The following is a 15,296-nucleotide window of genomic DNA, read 5'->3' as shown; positions in this document are numbered from 1 at the left end:
GAATTCTCTCTGTGACATCACTGTGGATGCACCATCAGCAATGGACTGCAGCAGGATTTTTTTATTTGTTCACGGGATGAGGGCGTGCTGGTTGGGCCTTTCAAGAGCAATTAGGGATGGACAATAAATGCTGGCCTAGCCACCAATGCCCACATCCTGTAAACAATAAAAAAAGTTCAAGGGGATAGCTACCATCTTCTCAGGACAACAAGGGATGAGCAATGAATGCAGCGTTACTGGTATCACCCACATTTTTGGTAGATTTTTTAAAAATTGAGTAATTTATTACATAATTTATCTGATTCTATAATCCTCCCAGACCGAAGATCATTGAGTAGCATCTTTTAAAAAGTGGGACAGTTAGGAACCTAAGGAACCATTAAGAGTACAAGATTGATGTGAAAAAATATGCTAAATAATCCCTTAGTCCAAGCGATAAAAAATGTTCTGACTACTTTAAAAACTGGAAATGCACAAGAAGTCATTCCGCATTTAAAAGAGCAAACATCTCGTGAAGAGTCCCACCCAAAATGATCTGTATTTCTCTTTCAGGTCCTGCTCGGACTGAACGACTGATTATGTGCTTCCAACATTTTATTTTCAAATAATATTAATATGTAAAAGTAAACATTTAGTCAACAGGTTTGACATAAAATGAAGTTCGTTTTTAAACGGTATCCAGAATGTGGCAAAACCTTGTGAACTTAAACTCTTAGAAATATCTCGCTCCAAGAAAGTCAGAAATAGTGTTGCTACTGCCTATTGATTATACACATGTGGAATCTTTTCAACCCGACAGGGTGAGGAAGTGTTCGCTTTAAACGGGCCTGCAGCAACCACGCGTTTTAATGCCCACCGAACACGAAACAAATTATTAAAACCTTCCCTGACACGTGTTTTTTACTCTTAGGAAATTAAAGCAAACGATCAGTAATCGAAAGAAGATAAAAACGCCAAAATATAAGCCTCCGCTGCCTCTCTGTACCTTCTTCAACTCCAGGTCCACGGGGGCCGCCATCTTTAGAGGATGTGAGCATGCGCAGCTCACACCTTTTCTACTGCCAGGCTTCCCCGAAAAATCAGCAGTGAAGGGATCATTCTTCTAGGAAAACGCATTGAGCTCAATATCGATAACAGACAAATGCATGTAAAAGCAATTCAAATCACTATTCTGTCTGTCTGCCCCCATTTAGCCCTTGACTCCCTTGTTGGTCAAAAATCTAACGCACCCTTGTATATTTTCAGTGATCCAGCCTCCACTGCTTTCTAGGGAAGAGATTGCCATAGACTAACAACCTTCAGAGAGAGAAAAACAATCCTTATGATCATAGAGCTTTTGTTAAGCTTTTTTGTAGTGTTTGTTATTTTCTCATTAAGAATAACACACAACAATGTTTGAAATAAGAAGATTCCCAAATTCAATTTACCAATCTGGACCAGGGTTTATCAGGGTTACCAACCTCCATGATTGGCCTGGAGTCTCCAGGGATTGATGATTAATCTTCAGGATATTTCTGCAAGCAGAACCGGAAGGGGGGAAAATAATCATATGAATGTTTAAAAAAAACACTTTGTTTTCAAAATTTTCTCGGTACACTTCAGCTTATTAGTTTTAAAAATATCAGAGATGGGGATGAAGAAGATAGTTTGACTGTCAGCCAAAAATAATTTAATTGAATAATAAAGAGTCTGTTTCCAATTGGCTGTGGGAAGAAGGTGCCTCATGAGAATGGACTACCAGGTGACCAATGGTGGGATAGTAGGGGCTGTTGATTCAGAGGTTGTGTGATGAAACCTCCAGGAGTACATCCAAGCAGATTTGGCAACCCTAGCTTCAACAAAGGTATTAGTCATGGCCCCACAATTTCTTTCAGATCTTCCAAGCTAGCAAAGGGAGAAATGTCAGCATTCTAGTAGCCCCTGGATGTGGATGTCATTCTTGTGTACAGGAACATCACCAATTGTAAGGTCCCTGCAACTTAGGAAAGTAAATTCGTTTCCATACATATGATATTAATCCTTCCAACATGCACCAATGGCAAGCCGTTAGAGTGGGAGAGGTTTTTGGTCAACCATTTGATGAAAAGAAGTTCCTCTACCATCACTATCCATCACTCCAGGTTACAAAGTGTATGTTGCCACAGCAACTCAAACTCCTTGAGGAATCTGAGTGGAATTGCCCTCAACTCAATTTTCCTGTCCACGCCCCCCCCTCCCCCGCCATAACCCTTGACTCTATTGTTGATTAAAATCTATCTAACACATCCTTGTATATATTCCATGACCCAGCCTCCACTGCTTTCTGGGGAAAAGAATGCCATAGGCTAACAACCATCTGAGAGAGAAAAAATTTCTTTATCTCCATCTTAAATGGGTTAATCTCTAATTTTTAAACTGTGTCCCCTAGCTCTAGACTCCCCCACAAGAAAAATACATCCTCTCAGCATCCACCCTGTCAAGTCCCCTCAGAATCTTATATGTTTCAATAAGGTTGCCTCTCACTTTCCTAAACTCCAATTGGTATGAGCCCAAACTGCTCAACCTTTCCTCATAAAATAATCCCTTCATCCTAAGAATCAGTCAAGTGAACTTCCTCTAAACTGCTCTAATGCGATTATATCCTTTCTTAAGTAAGGAGTCCAAAACTGTACACAGTTCTCCAAATGCAGTCTGCCTCCAATTTAACACTGGGAAGACTGAAGCTAGCATATTTGGCTGTTACTAAGAACAACATAACATTACCACTGATTCCACTTTTGTCTATTGCTGAACCTGCATGATACAATCTGCAACCCCAATGATCTACAGCACTGAGCTTCAAACCCCAATCCTAGTCATCACTGGTGATATTGCCTGCCTCCACACCTTCCTCATTCCCAGAACTCCCTAAACCCTTACTTAAATTTGTCAGCCTCACAACTTGAATTGTCTATCTTCCACAGCCTCTCAAGCTCCCCCCCTCCATAGATACTAGTTCATCCAAAATTCCACTGCCTGCATCCTGTCTTGCACAAATTCCCATTTTTCTTTCAGGCCAACCCCAGCTCACTATTCCCCAATGCTTAATTTTAAAATTTTCATCCTCATCCCAACTCTCTCCATATCCTTACCACTGTGCTATCTCTGTAATTTTCTCCACTTTTATGCCCTTTATTCTTATTCTTCCATATCTTGGCTCCTGTGATTTCCCCTTCTTTACAACAACATGTATTTAGGTACAAATTCATCAAGAGTACTATAGTACATAAACAATATGTAAATTGGGACACTATATTTACAACAATGATAATATCTTATTCTTATACCATGCCTTTGATATAGTAAAACATCCGAAGGACCATTATCAAACAAAATTTGATATCAAGTCACATTAGTAGATGTTATGACCTGTTTTCAAAAGCTTAGTCAAAGGGCTAGGCTTTAAGGAGCAACTCAATGGCAGAGGTAGAGAGGGAAATCTGCCATTCTTGCCTGGTCTGGCCTACATGTGACTTCTGACCTGCATGTGACTCCAGACGCACAGCAATGTGGTTGACTCTAAATGGTCCTCTGAAACCCAGCAAGCCCCTCAGCTGAAGAACAATTAGGGATGGACAACAAATGCTGGCCTTTCCAGCAAAGCCCACACCTTATCAAAGAATAAAGAGAAAAAAGCCTGGATGAGGGTTTCAACAGCAGCTGATGTTGCAGATGTGGAAGAAGTCTTTGTGATGGAGCAGTTATGTGTTTGGAAACCCATCTCAGAGGTGTCAAGATTGCATTTAGGCTGGTTTGGCTCAGACAATGACTGAGGGAGTGATGGAATTGGTGGCCAGGGAATGGAGTTTGTGGTGTGGACTGAAGACAAAGTCTACAGCCTTCCCAATATTTAGTTGATGGGAATTTCTGCTCATCCAGGAGTGGGTGTTGGGCTAGCTGTGTGAAAAATCAGAGACAGTTAAGGAGTCAAGCATGGTAGTAGTGAGATGGAACTGAATGTCATCAGTGTACATATGGAACCCAATACCATCTTTTCAGATGATGTCATCAAGGGAAGCATGTAGATGAGGAGAAAGGACAGACATTTGGAAGACTCCAGTGCTCACTGTGCGGGAGCAAGGAGAGGCCATTGCAGGTAATTCTGTGGCTATGATCAGGTAGGCAAAAATGGTACCAAGCGATGGCAGTCCCACTCAAGTGGATGACTGAAGACTGAGGCTGCAGGCAGGTGAAGAAGGGATAGTTTACCACAGTCACATAGGATCTCATTTGTGACTTTAATAAGCGCTGTTTCAGTACTCTGGCAAGGGTGGAAACCTGATTAGGTGGATTCAAGCAAGGAATTTTGCGAAAGGTGGACACAGATTTGGAAGACAAGACATTTAAGAACTTTGGCAAGGAAAAGGGGGTTGGAGAAGAAACGATAGATTGCAAGACATAAGGTTCAAGAGTGCTTTTTTGAGGAAAGTTGTGATGACAACAGAGTTGAAGGAGAGACAGTATCTAAGGAGAGAGAATTGTGAACAATATTCACTAACTTGGGGGCTAGAAAGGGAAGTTGGATTGTCAGCAGTTTGGGGGGCATATATTCAAGACAGCAGAAGGTAGGTCTCATGGATGAGCTTGGAAAGGGTAAAAGGGAGATAGGAGAGAAATTGAAGCCAAATGCAAGTTCAGAGCTAGAGCAGGGGGAACCTTGATGGGAGGTTTGGTTTGTTGGACTAGGGGAAGGGGCGGTGGGGTGGAGGTAGCACATGCAACTGAATTGATAGTCTGAACATTAGTGACAAAGAAATTCATGATCTCCTCACACTTGTTCTTGGAGGTGAGGATGGAGGAGGCAAGGGAGAGGCTCTATTCCACCTAGAATGGCAGAAGTATCAATGGAGTATCTTTCTAAACTCTGCCTGCTCTACCTGATGCTGCAACATCTCAAAACCTATCCTATTGGATAATTTTTTGGTTACCATTCCAAACTTCATCACTTATGATGGTGTTTTTGTTTTCTGTAAGTATCTGTGGCATTGTTTTACATTAAAGAAGTTATATAAATGCAAGGTTATTGCTACTGTTGCTACTGTCTCCCAAAGCTAATGTTTTCATGCTTAACTTCATACATAATGTCCAAAATCAACACAATTTGAAAAGTTAATGAATGAAGATCTGTTCATAACCAAAACATTTTCAATGTCAATATACACCATTTAAATCTACAATTTTTAGGTGTGGCATGAGTGTTTTCTGTAAATCACAACCTCTAACTAGGCATGTGTGGGTCCAATTTCATTATTACAAATTTAGACACCAACAAAATAATTCTCATCAAATAAAAACTTATAAATAAAAACAAAAAACTGTGGATGCTGGAAATCCAAAACAAAAACAGAAATGCCTAGAAAAACTCAGCAGGTCTGGCAGCATCGGCAGAGAAGAACAAAGTTGACATTTCGAGTCCTCATGACCCTTCAACAGAACTAAGTAAAAATAGGAGAGGGGTGAAATATAAGCTGGTTTAAGGTGGAGGGGTGGGGGGAGAAGTTGGGGGGAGGTAGTTGTAAGGACAAGCAAGCAGTGATAGGAGCAGATAACCAAAAGATGTCACAGACAAAAGAACAAAGAGGTGTTGAAGGTGGTGATATTATCTAAAAGAATGTGCTAATTAAGAATGGATAGCAGGACAACCAAGGTACAGATGGATAAAAACAAAAAACTGTGGATGCTGGAAATCCAAAACAAAAACAGAATTACCTGGAAAAACTCAGCAGGTCTGGCAGCATCGGCGGCAGGGGTGGGGTGAAATAAGACTAAAATGGCATAAAAGGTATAGATTTAAAAATAATGGAAATAGGTGGGAAAAAAAAATCTATATAAATTATTGGAAAAAACAAAAGGGAGGGGGAAGAAACGGAAAGGGTGATGGAGGAGGGAGTTCAAGATCTAAAGTTGTTGAACTCAATATTCAGTCCGGAAAGCTGTAAAGTACCTAGTCGGAAGATGAGGTGCTGTTCCTCCAGTTTGCGTTGAGGACAGACATGTGGGCAAAAGAGCAGGGTGGAGTGTTAAAATGGCAAGCGACAGGGAGGTCTGGGTCATTCTTGCAGACAGACATTTTATAAAGGTTCTCCTGTGATAGTTTACATTAAAGCTGGCGCCAGCAAAAAGAATTACTAAAATAGGTAATTTCTAATATGTTGTAACACGGTTCAGTTTTGCTGCTCCACCAAGCAGTTTAGGGTGGAACTATAATTGGAGCAGCCACTTTGTCCTTGCGGAAAATTAACAGGTTCCTTACTACACATGCTTCTATATGAGGCCCAATTGACCTTAGTCGAACAAATGTTCCCGAGCTGACAAAGCAATTCCTATATAACAAATTAAAGCAAATTTGGTGAAGCTGTTTGAGAGATATTTAACCTACAACACTAAGTTAATTGCTGCTGACCTTCCTATTGATGGTTAGAAGTCATCATTGCTAAGCAATTTTTACTGTCCCAGTGACACTGAAGTTGTAAATTCAGAGTTAGGGTTGATTTGGTTTGACACTGCATGGGGTGTAACTCCAGACCAACATCAAACTGGATTTTAAAAATCTTTTGAAACCTACGTGCATTCAGTTTAAATGGTTAGACAATGCTGACTCTGTTGCCTATATGCACAAAACATTTTCCTTTTAATTGCTTGTGGAGGAGGTCTGTCTGCAATTAAGAATCAAAGTTCCAGCTAGACTATGTGAAAAGGATATTGTCTGGCTGAAAGTCATGAAGGAATGAGTAGGTGTAGCACAAATGCCACATTTGACATGACAAAATGAAGAGGTTATCACAGACTGTCTTAAATTTTCCAAAATATGAAAAGCTGCAAATTATGCTCAGATGAGAATAGCCATAGGGCACAATATTCCAAGCATTGGTGTATACATTCTATAAGTGCTTTGTATCAAACACATTTTTCCTTAGTCTTTTTCCCTTTTCTCTTGGCAACATTGACCCAGGCTATAATTCAGTTCTATGTACCTGTAGCCTTCCAGCAATTTGCCTAAGTGGTCATTTTTCTTTGAGGAACCTAGATAGAAGTGAAGGAGCCTTTTGGGCACAAAGTTGAGTATCGTGGAGCTTCAGGATCAAAAAGTCCATAATTCCATTAACCTACTTATATCTCAAGATGCTGATACTAACAGAATTTGTTTGATCTGATTTAAAGCAAAGCAACGGAACAACCCTTTTGAAAACTTTTTAAGTTTTGAAATTGTTAACAGGACAAACCAGTGAATCAGATATAAACCTGAAAATAGAACCAATTTTCCTGGGATTCAAGAACCGAGTTTCCAGGGCTTGGGTTGCATGTGGCTGTGGAATAGTTTGGAAACCCCCAGTCTGGATGATGAGCATCAGTAAGTTATAGAACCATGAGGCATAAGGCTAAACTTAATCCTGTCCTCTTTTGATGTAAGTACATTCTGGCAAAAATCATTGGAAAGTGGGAACCCTCCCTGGCTTTTTTATTTAACTAGCCTAGGAGACCAATGCTTCTACAGCTATCTAGAGTTAGATCAATAATTTCAGCATGGACAAGGAATTGAATTCTGCTTTTGCTTCAAGCAGCAGTTCTGTTGGAAAGTTATTACTAGCTTCTAAAATTTTCATGCGACATTTTATGTTAGCTTATATTACGTGACATTCATCATACACAGCATGCAGTTCATTACCACACACAAAGTCTTGGCTACCAAAGGCCATATTATCAGGATGCAAGTAACATGTTTAATTTCTGCAATTATTACTACTTTAGGGTTTGAATGCAATAATCCCTGGGCAGCAGTACTTCATTGTAATGATGTAAGAGTGACTGCACTTCAAAAATGCTTCATAGTCTGTAAAGTGCTTTGAGACATCCAGTGATCATGAAAAGTACTATATAAATGCAAGTCTTTCTTTCTTTTAGATATTCTTCCAAGCCAGTCCATATATTATAGTTATCTTCAATAGGAACGCAAGCACAGGGAGTGTTTATTTATAATATAGGATCAACAGACTGCAAATGTGAATACTTGCATTTTCACTATGTTAACATATGTGTTTTGCATTTTGTAGACAATAATCTATACAGTTCAATTTCTCTTCTCTATCTCTCCACCCCCACCATTTCCACTTTATTTTAGCCTCATGTCCTCCTCTCCTGAAGGTGGCAACTGTTAATGGTGATGATCGTACAGGCTCCACGAGTAGTCTGGTATCTCATCTAAGTAACCATTCTTCATGCCTAAGTCTAGACAGTGAGTGTTGGAAGGCTATTTGAATCTTGGATCCAAGAGAATGGTGCACAATTCTATCCTCACCCAACATCAAATCATGTGCTGTTCCAATAGCAGCGATTGCATAGCAAACAGAGTGTGAACTTTGGCTGCATTTTCCTCTCCCTATTCTGTATTTATTGAGGCTAACAATAGGGTTCCCAGTTTTGAGTGATTAACATAGCACAGAACCAGAGATTAGGCTTTACTAGCCTGTTTGACTAATGATCATGCTAACTGGTGCATTTACTAATTGAGCAAATGAGGGAGCAAGCTTGCCCATTTACTTCGGCTGTGCAAGCAAAAAGAGTTACATTTACATTACTTTATTGAAAATAACCAATACAAAAAAGCTCTGTGCATATAATATTTCAATATCCAATATTATGACTTGACATTATAACAAAATAATATAAACCAGTGGTTTTCCCTTTCTGCACTTGTATTACAAAGGCATTTTGGTCGGTGATTTCTTAAATTGTTGTAAGTAAAAGAAATCCATACAGTCAGATTCATACAAAAAGAACACATTTATTTTACACCAGCAATTCATATTGAGAAGTTCATTTATGGTTTACTTGTTTTAGGATGGCCATGTTTCTTGAGAAACTCTTTTAAATATTTCTAATGGGACACATATACACATTTTAAACAGACAGCAGCAGAAATCACATGCTTTAAATAATAAGCTGCAAATAACCTAAAATAAGTTAAAATATAAAATAATACTAAAATAAATATATACTGACAATTTAAGAACGTGAATATAAATAAGTTGCTTTAAATATTAACGGTATATTAGGAAAATGCAAATGGTGGATACACCTGTAATTTCCAGTCTTCCCAGCTGCTGGGGAATAGATATGCACCCAATGGATGCAGTCATTTTACTCATTCAGTTCGTGAACAATTTGACTTTGTTTGTTGTCTTTTTATGTCACTTTTATTCTTTCATGATTTCTTCCATCATTGAGGTAGATTTTGTAGCCATTTTTACCTGTAATTAAAAAGTATCCATTGAATTGATCATTCTAAAACACTGACATATTGACTTGTACATATTTTTGCACTGGTAGTGTGCTTATGGGCATAGCTAGAAGAATAATTTTGTCACCCCCCCATCCACACTCATAACAGTTCTGTCCTGCAGCAATAAATTTTTGGAGTTATAAGTTACCATGCTGTTGCAAAATATGAGTACTATTACAGTGGAAATGTATTTTAACCATTATTACCTAAAACTGGGATCATTCAAAATGCAGTAGGTCTCATCTCTTTATTACTTTTTATGAAAGCAGTGTCATCTTCTGCTTTATTTCAAACATTTATAGGATCTATAGGTCACTTTGTAAGAAAGGTACTTGGGTAAATCCCTATAAAAACAAATTAGATTTGTTTAATCTTACTCTAACTTGAAATTAAATAGGATACCAAAAGCTTGATATTGGACTAGAGAACTAAAACAAGGACAGAACTAAAACAAGGACATTAAAAACATTGATCATTTAATTAATAAGTGTGCGTTCAGATTTCAGTAACATGGTGATGCAAATTCAAAACAAGCTGATATTATCCCACATAGGCAAAAATGCTCACCACATAATTGTATGTATCAAAGGGGAGAGTAGAGCTCATGAATCCAGTCAGGATATCAGAAATTGTTGATTCAGACCTTACTGATTTCGCAACAGTATCTCAAAAGGAAACACATGTTGACAGATACATTTTGGGTTGTGGGTCATTCACAGACTATGGGCCACAAGTTCCACATTGCTAATTCTAATCTTTGAACAGTAAAACAATGCATTATGGTATTCATAGTGTTATTGGTCTATGCCCATGATTATGTGACATTTTCAAACTAACTACTTTTTATGGACAAGATTCCTGATTCATAAAGTAACTTTCCTGCACCATCTGTCTTCCTATCCCAAAAAAAGTCATCAAGCAGTTTTCTCCCAGGCAAGTTGTGTCACTACTCTAACAGTGGCAGCTAAGAGACATGAAATGGTAACCCACTCCTTAATTTTCCTTAATCTGTAGTGAAACAGATGGTCTCTGCTTGGTGCCTCCACAAAGCAACATCCTGAGCTTAAAAACTCTTTGTAACAAACATGAATCCACGTTTTTTTTAACTCTGTGGCACAAACAATTTGGGCCACAGAATTTTGCACCACACATCGTCTTGTATGTAATTTCTTTGAACTATATTTTTTAAAGGTTAACACAAAAACTCATCTAGATTAATTCATGAATAGCTTACCATTCCTTTTGAAATCAGTGACTGTTATTATTGCCAAGTTTAATCTTTTCTTCACTTTTTACATCATAACTGGCAACTCGCCTGTGATATCTATCAAAAAACAGACTGTAAAGATTTATAAGGCAAGAACAGCAGCATATTAAAATATTGCTCAGTTATTTCACACAGATATTTGATACAAAATCCATTTTAAGAGCTCATCAGGAACTATTTTGATACACATTTTTCAAATTATCAAACAGGTTGTTTACCAAGGTTTCTTTTTATTTTCACGGTTTAAACAATACATTAGTTATAGATTTTAATTATCATTTTATTACATTAAAAGCAGTTTTAAAATCCTAAGATTTACTTAGAAAAACAAATTTCTTTACAGATAACTCACCCAAGAACCAAAAGGACAAGGATTACAGTGAGACTAAGGGAAGAGAGCACCACTGCCACAATAGCCAGAGTCGTTGTGTTGTCATTTGGATCTTTTGGATGTTCCACAGCTAAAATGAAAGTACCACACCTTACTCCTTCATATCCTGAAAAGCACCTATAAAGAAATTAAGAAATACATTTTAAATTCTTTATCAAATATAAAATAAAAATGTAACAAGTTAAAATCAATGTCATGACTACTATATGCAAAAAAGGCATATTAAGGCATAAAATGACTATTATATGCAATTGTGACATGCATATGCTTTCATCAAAAAAGGAATGATTTGAAATATCTCTGCTCAGTACATTAAATAATCAAAACTTATCGAATTTTGCGCAGTTGTGGTGGCCAAACATGGACCAAAATGTCTGATATTTGTCTTACATATTCATATGTTCATATATTAATGCTGCAATGTTTTACATTAAATATCAAGCTTTAATAATGTACATAATTCATTAAATAATGTGATTAAAAACGTTTTGAACAAAAATCTTTGTACTTTCCTAACATGTAGGAAAAAAATTAACGTTTAACAAAGGATCACCAATCATCCAATTAAACTTACCCTTAAATCCTAAGCAAAGAGTAAAATACTGAGCAACAGCATTTCATTCCGTTCACAATAAAACAAATTGTTTTTATTTCTACATTATGGAATTTGATTTCAATGAGATGCAACATTCATTCCTAGCCTTTTTGGTTAAAAATAGCCTTTCAATTTTCAGGAGCTTATACTTAAAGGTGTGTGGATACATCGGCGTGTATAGTTCCGAGTTCATACTTCAAATAAAAATACCTCCTTTTGCATTAACGGCAGCAGTACAAAAGAAAACTAAATTGGGGTTGTTAAACTTCAATGGTTATCCGTTTCCTTCTTTGCTCCAGGGACTCTGAAGATATCCGCTTTGTCTAGACATGCTGGGGCTCAGGTATGTGTAATGTTAGCTATTTATTGTCGTCACAGTTTTACACACTCACTCGAGACTTTTTGATGTTATCTACGTGGCCAGATTTACCTGAACTCCACGCCCACTCCCCGCCACCCCCTCTTGATTACACGAAATCAGCACCTCACCCACAGATTGAACAGATTAAAAAATAATTAAATACCTGCATGATACCTCTTTAATATGCTTCAAATATTGACATTCCCCATGAATGCAGAAATCCTTGTATTTTCTGTAGCATGGATTCTTTTTACCCTTTCGCTTGCCACGTCTGTTTTTTCTTTGACGCTTTCCTTTGCCTTTGCCCACTTCAGTGGCAGTTGAGTTTTCCGCAGATTTATAAAAGGCCACTAGTTTAAAATAAACAAAGCATTCATGATTTTCCTAAAAGAGAAGGTACAAACAGCTCAAATTTCCCGGAGCTTTTAATAGGGTGCCCTCGATATTACAATCCCCCCGCAACCACAGGGGGAAAAAAAAACGCTTTGTTCAACTTTCTACGAAGTAGGAGAGAAAGTTCTGCCACTGGAAGAAATAAAATCCGCAATTTCTGACCGTGTGTTTACGATTTATAGTAGTGAAAGCCATGGAAATGTTCCTCTAACATTACCTGATGGTATTTCAGGGGTTCGGTCACTGGGTGGATGCTCGACTGTTTGTACAGTCGGTTCCCCTTCAATAACCTCTCCGAGAATGGTCAGAATATCTTTCTCCCTTCTCCTGAGACTCCGAGTTACTTCACTCTCGTAGCCTTCGATCGCCGCTCCCATTGCAGCACGGCAAGAAACTGCGCGAAAACAATTTAATCGTGAAACATCCAACAGAGACTCGATTCAATTTTTTTTTAACGTAGCTACTTTTAACTTTTAACAGCAGCTCCTGTTACTGTAGCATGAACTAATAAATCCCCCAGAAAATGAAAGGGACCTTAAACAAACTTATGCCGGAGATCGACAGAATAAGCCTCCAGCTGATAAGATGTCCTTTCCCACTGCCACATTATGATCGAAATTCAAACATTAAAGCCTCACTCCGCCAGCTTATCGCCGCCACTTTCCCACTTTTTGTTTTGTTGAAGACAGGCGTTAAGTTTGAGTAAAAGTCACTTACTTGCGGCGAGGACAAGGAGGGTTGCTGTTATCGAAATCCTCATGTTGAGCTGCGACCACTTGGAAAATACAAGTTGCTGGTTTCCTTCTCAGCGGTCCAACACAAAACAACACACTCGCTGCCCGTCGATTTGGTTGAGTCGTCCTCAGAAGCAGCCGACAGAAGTCCAGCTCCCGAATAAGCACCAGTGCAGCTCTGGCACCTTAATTTAAAATGAGTTTGTGTCGGCAGTCAGGGGCCGGGGCAAATCCAGACAGGCAATTTGTTAAATGTCTCGAGTACTATTCATATTCCTTGCAGGCTGGCGGCGAGTTAAGAATAACTGCAGTCCTCTAGATATATAGGCAGTGAGCCTACGAAAATGACGCCAAACCACGTGCTTTTTTGGAGTACAGTGTGCAGCTTTGTTGGGACTGGCAGTTCCGAGTGGGCCCACGAGCAAAATGATCCTGTCTTGTTTCTGTGGAGCAAACTCTTACACTGTCAAAATTACTTCAGGCAAAAGCTACTTGGCACTATGAAACTGAAGCAAACTGAATAAATATAGATTTGTTGCAGCTTAAATACTATTTTTGCTAAATAATAAATACTGGCTGCACTTAGCTGGTTATTGTTCATTTAACTCTTGAAAAAGCGCTATTGCTTTCCAGACTTAGTGCAGCCCACTGCTGCTGAGTGGGAGTAATATATGCACTGAGATCAGACGTATATAGTTGAAGTCAGGGATGTGTGTTGATCCCATGTAATGCAGAGTTTGACCAGGGGTTTCCTGTGTATTTCTGTGGTACCTGGGTGCCCTGCTATAGTTTATCCAAGATCTTTTGTAAATTGTAGTTTTACTATTTATTTAGATACAAATATTTTCCAGTTTACTGTGAGCATTGGCATGGATAATGCTGGGCACAACTTTTCTGAAGCCCCACTCCGCTGCTGTCTTGAAGGTTCAAGCCTTTGGGGCAGGTAATTTGCACTTTGCTACTGCCCTTTGCGTGAAAAAGTGTTTCCTGATTTCACTCATGAATGGCTTAACTACTTTTAAGATTGTGTCCCTTGTTGTGGATTCCCCACAAGAGTAAGTAATTTTCTGATTCAAGTCCATCAAACATCCTTAACTTCTTAAGCACCTCAATTAGATCAGCCCATCGACCTTCCAAACTCAAGGGAAGAAGACAAGTTCACGCAATGAGTAGTAGGAAGTTGGAGATGTAGGCAAACAATGGGAGTGAAGGGGAAGAATGTGACTCAATGTGGGTGTGGATGGAGCTACAATTTTCCACTGCCTTCACCTCAAAAACAGCCTGCAACCTTTGATAACTCCTTTCACAACCAGACTGATAGTCATATTACCTACTACCTTGCACTTGAAAGGAAAGATGAAAAAGCCAAAGGACTACAAAGGATTATATAGGATACGCAGCACAAAAAGAGACAGTTCAGTTCAACTAGTTCTTGCCAATTTTTATGCTGCACTTGAGCCTCCTCCCATCTTTTCTCATCTAAATCTACCGTCATAGCCAACTATTCCTTTCTCAAATGCTTGTCTAGCATTTAATCAAAGTAATCGATACTGTTTCCTTCAACCACTCCCCGAGTTCCACATTCTCACCACTCTTTGGGTAAAGAATTTTCTTCCGAATTCCCTATCAGATTTCTTTGGTGACTATCTTATATTGATGGCCTCTAGTTTTGCTCTTCCACACAAGAGGAAACATTTTCTCTGTGAACACTACCAAAACCTTTTTATAATTTTACAAATCTCTATTAAGTCACCTTTCAGTCTTCCTTCCTCAAGAGAAAAGAGACCCAGCCTGTCAATCCTTCCCTGATATGTATTTCCATGCATTTCTGATATTGTTCTTGTAAGTCTTCGGTGCATCCTCTCTAGTGCCTCCACATCCTTTTTATAATATGGCAACCAGAATTACATGCAAGCTAAGCAGAGAGAGAAATATGAAAGGACAGAGGATAGGGTTCCCAATCCTCATGGAATAACTGAGAGTTTCTTCAGTCTGGGTTCCTCCCAGCCTCCAGCATCCTGGAAGATAAGCAATTTAAATTTCCTACTGAGTGCAACCCACTCCATGGTGTCTCTAGCTTCTTGTCCTCTGTCTTCCATTATATCCCTAGCCACCGTAGAGAGCTACAGTTGTATGGAGTGCCATCAGGAAGGGGCTGGAGAGTTAGGATTCAGGATGTTAGGAATCATGGGTATGCTCTGAAATCAGAGGAGGTCTCTGGAATCAAGGGGACCTGATATTAGGCGCATCTGTGAAA

At 38.8% G+C, this 15,296-nt stretch overlaps 2 protein-coding genes and 1 long non-coding RNA gene across 4 annotated transcripts in view; 1 reads left to right on the top strand and 2 right to left on the bottom strand.

Moving 5' to 3' along the window:
- The window catches only part of LOC121281006 (prefoldin subunit 1), a 103,322-nt gene extending 102,210 nt beyond the window's left edge, over positions 1 to 1,112 (bottom strand). The window contains exon 1 of the mRNA XM_041193545.1: positions 986 to 1,112. Within this exon, the coding sequence (XP_041049479.1) occupies positions 986 to 1,018 (33 nt within the window). The 5' untranslated portion in view covers positions 1,019 to 1,112. The remainder of the gene's footprint in view (positions 1 to 985) is intronic.
- Positions 1 to 11,455, top strand: part of LOC121281007 — a 100,035-nt gene extending 88,580 nt beyond the window's left edge. The window contains exon 4 of the long non-coding RNA XR_005943787.1: positions 10,909 to 11,455. This is a non-coding gene — a long non-coding RNA (uncharacterized LOC121281007). The remainder of the gene's footprint in view (positions 1 to 10,908) is intronic.
- On the bottom strand, positions 8,781 to 13,501 carry LOC121281005 (proheparin-binding EGF-like growth factor). 2 transcript variants are annotated; one of them, XM_041193543.1, is made up of 6 exons: positions 13,023 to 13,501; positions 12,523 to 12,699; positions 12,076 to 12,262; positions 10,918 to 11,073; positions 10,533 to 10,637; positions 8,781 to 9,266 (listed from the first exon to the last, which is right to left on the bottom strand). In XM_041193543.1, the coding sequence occupies exons 1-5, from the start codon at positions 13,063 to 13,065 to the stop codon at positions 10,547 to 10,549; spliced, it is 654 nt and encodes a 217-aa protein (XP_041049477.1). In that variant the 5' UTR covers positions 13,066 to 13,501; the 3' UTR covers positions 8,781 to 9,266; positions 10,533 to 10,546. The 2 variants fall into 2 exon arrangements, with proteins under 2 accessions (XP_041049477.1, XP_041049478.1); XM_041193544.1 differs by having other exon boundaries at positions 10,533 to 10,622; positions 13,023 to 13,486.
- Between the last annotated feature and the right edge of the window lie 1,795 nt (positions 13,502 to 15,296).

This window comes from Carcharodon carcharias, chromosome 8 (assembly GCF_017639515.1).
Source record: "Carcharodon carcharias isolate sCarCar2 chromosome 8, sCarCar2.pri, whole genome shotgun sequence".
Classification (NCBI taxonomy): Eukaryota; Metazoa; Chordata; class Chondrichthyes; order Lamniformes; family Lamnidae; genus Carcharodon; species Carcharodon carcharias.
This window is presented reverse-complemented; position numbering and strand designations above follow the sequence as displayed.

Excerpts from the sequence above, each read along its gene's own strand:
- LOC121281005 (XM_041193543.1), bottom strand. The coding sequence starts at position 13,065 with ATGAGGATTTCGATAACAGCAACCCTCCTTGTCCTCGCCGCAA. Across the intron at positions 12,700-13,022 it reads CCTCCTTGTCCTCGCCGCAA|TTTCTTGCCGTGCTGCAATG; the intron begins GTAAGTGACTTT and ends GTTTTCGCGCAG. Across the intron at positions 10,638-10,917 it reads CTTGTCCTTTTGGTTCTTGG|TCTGTTTTTTGATAGATATC; the intron begins GTGAGTTATCTG and ends AAATCTTTACAG.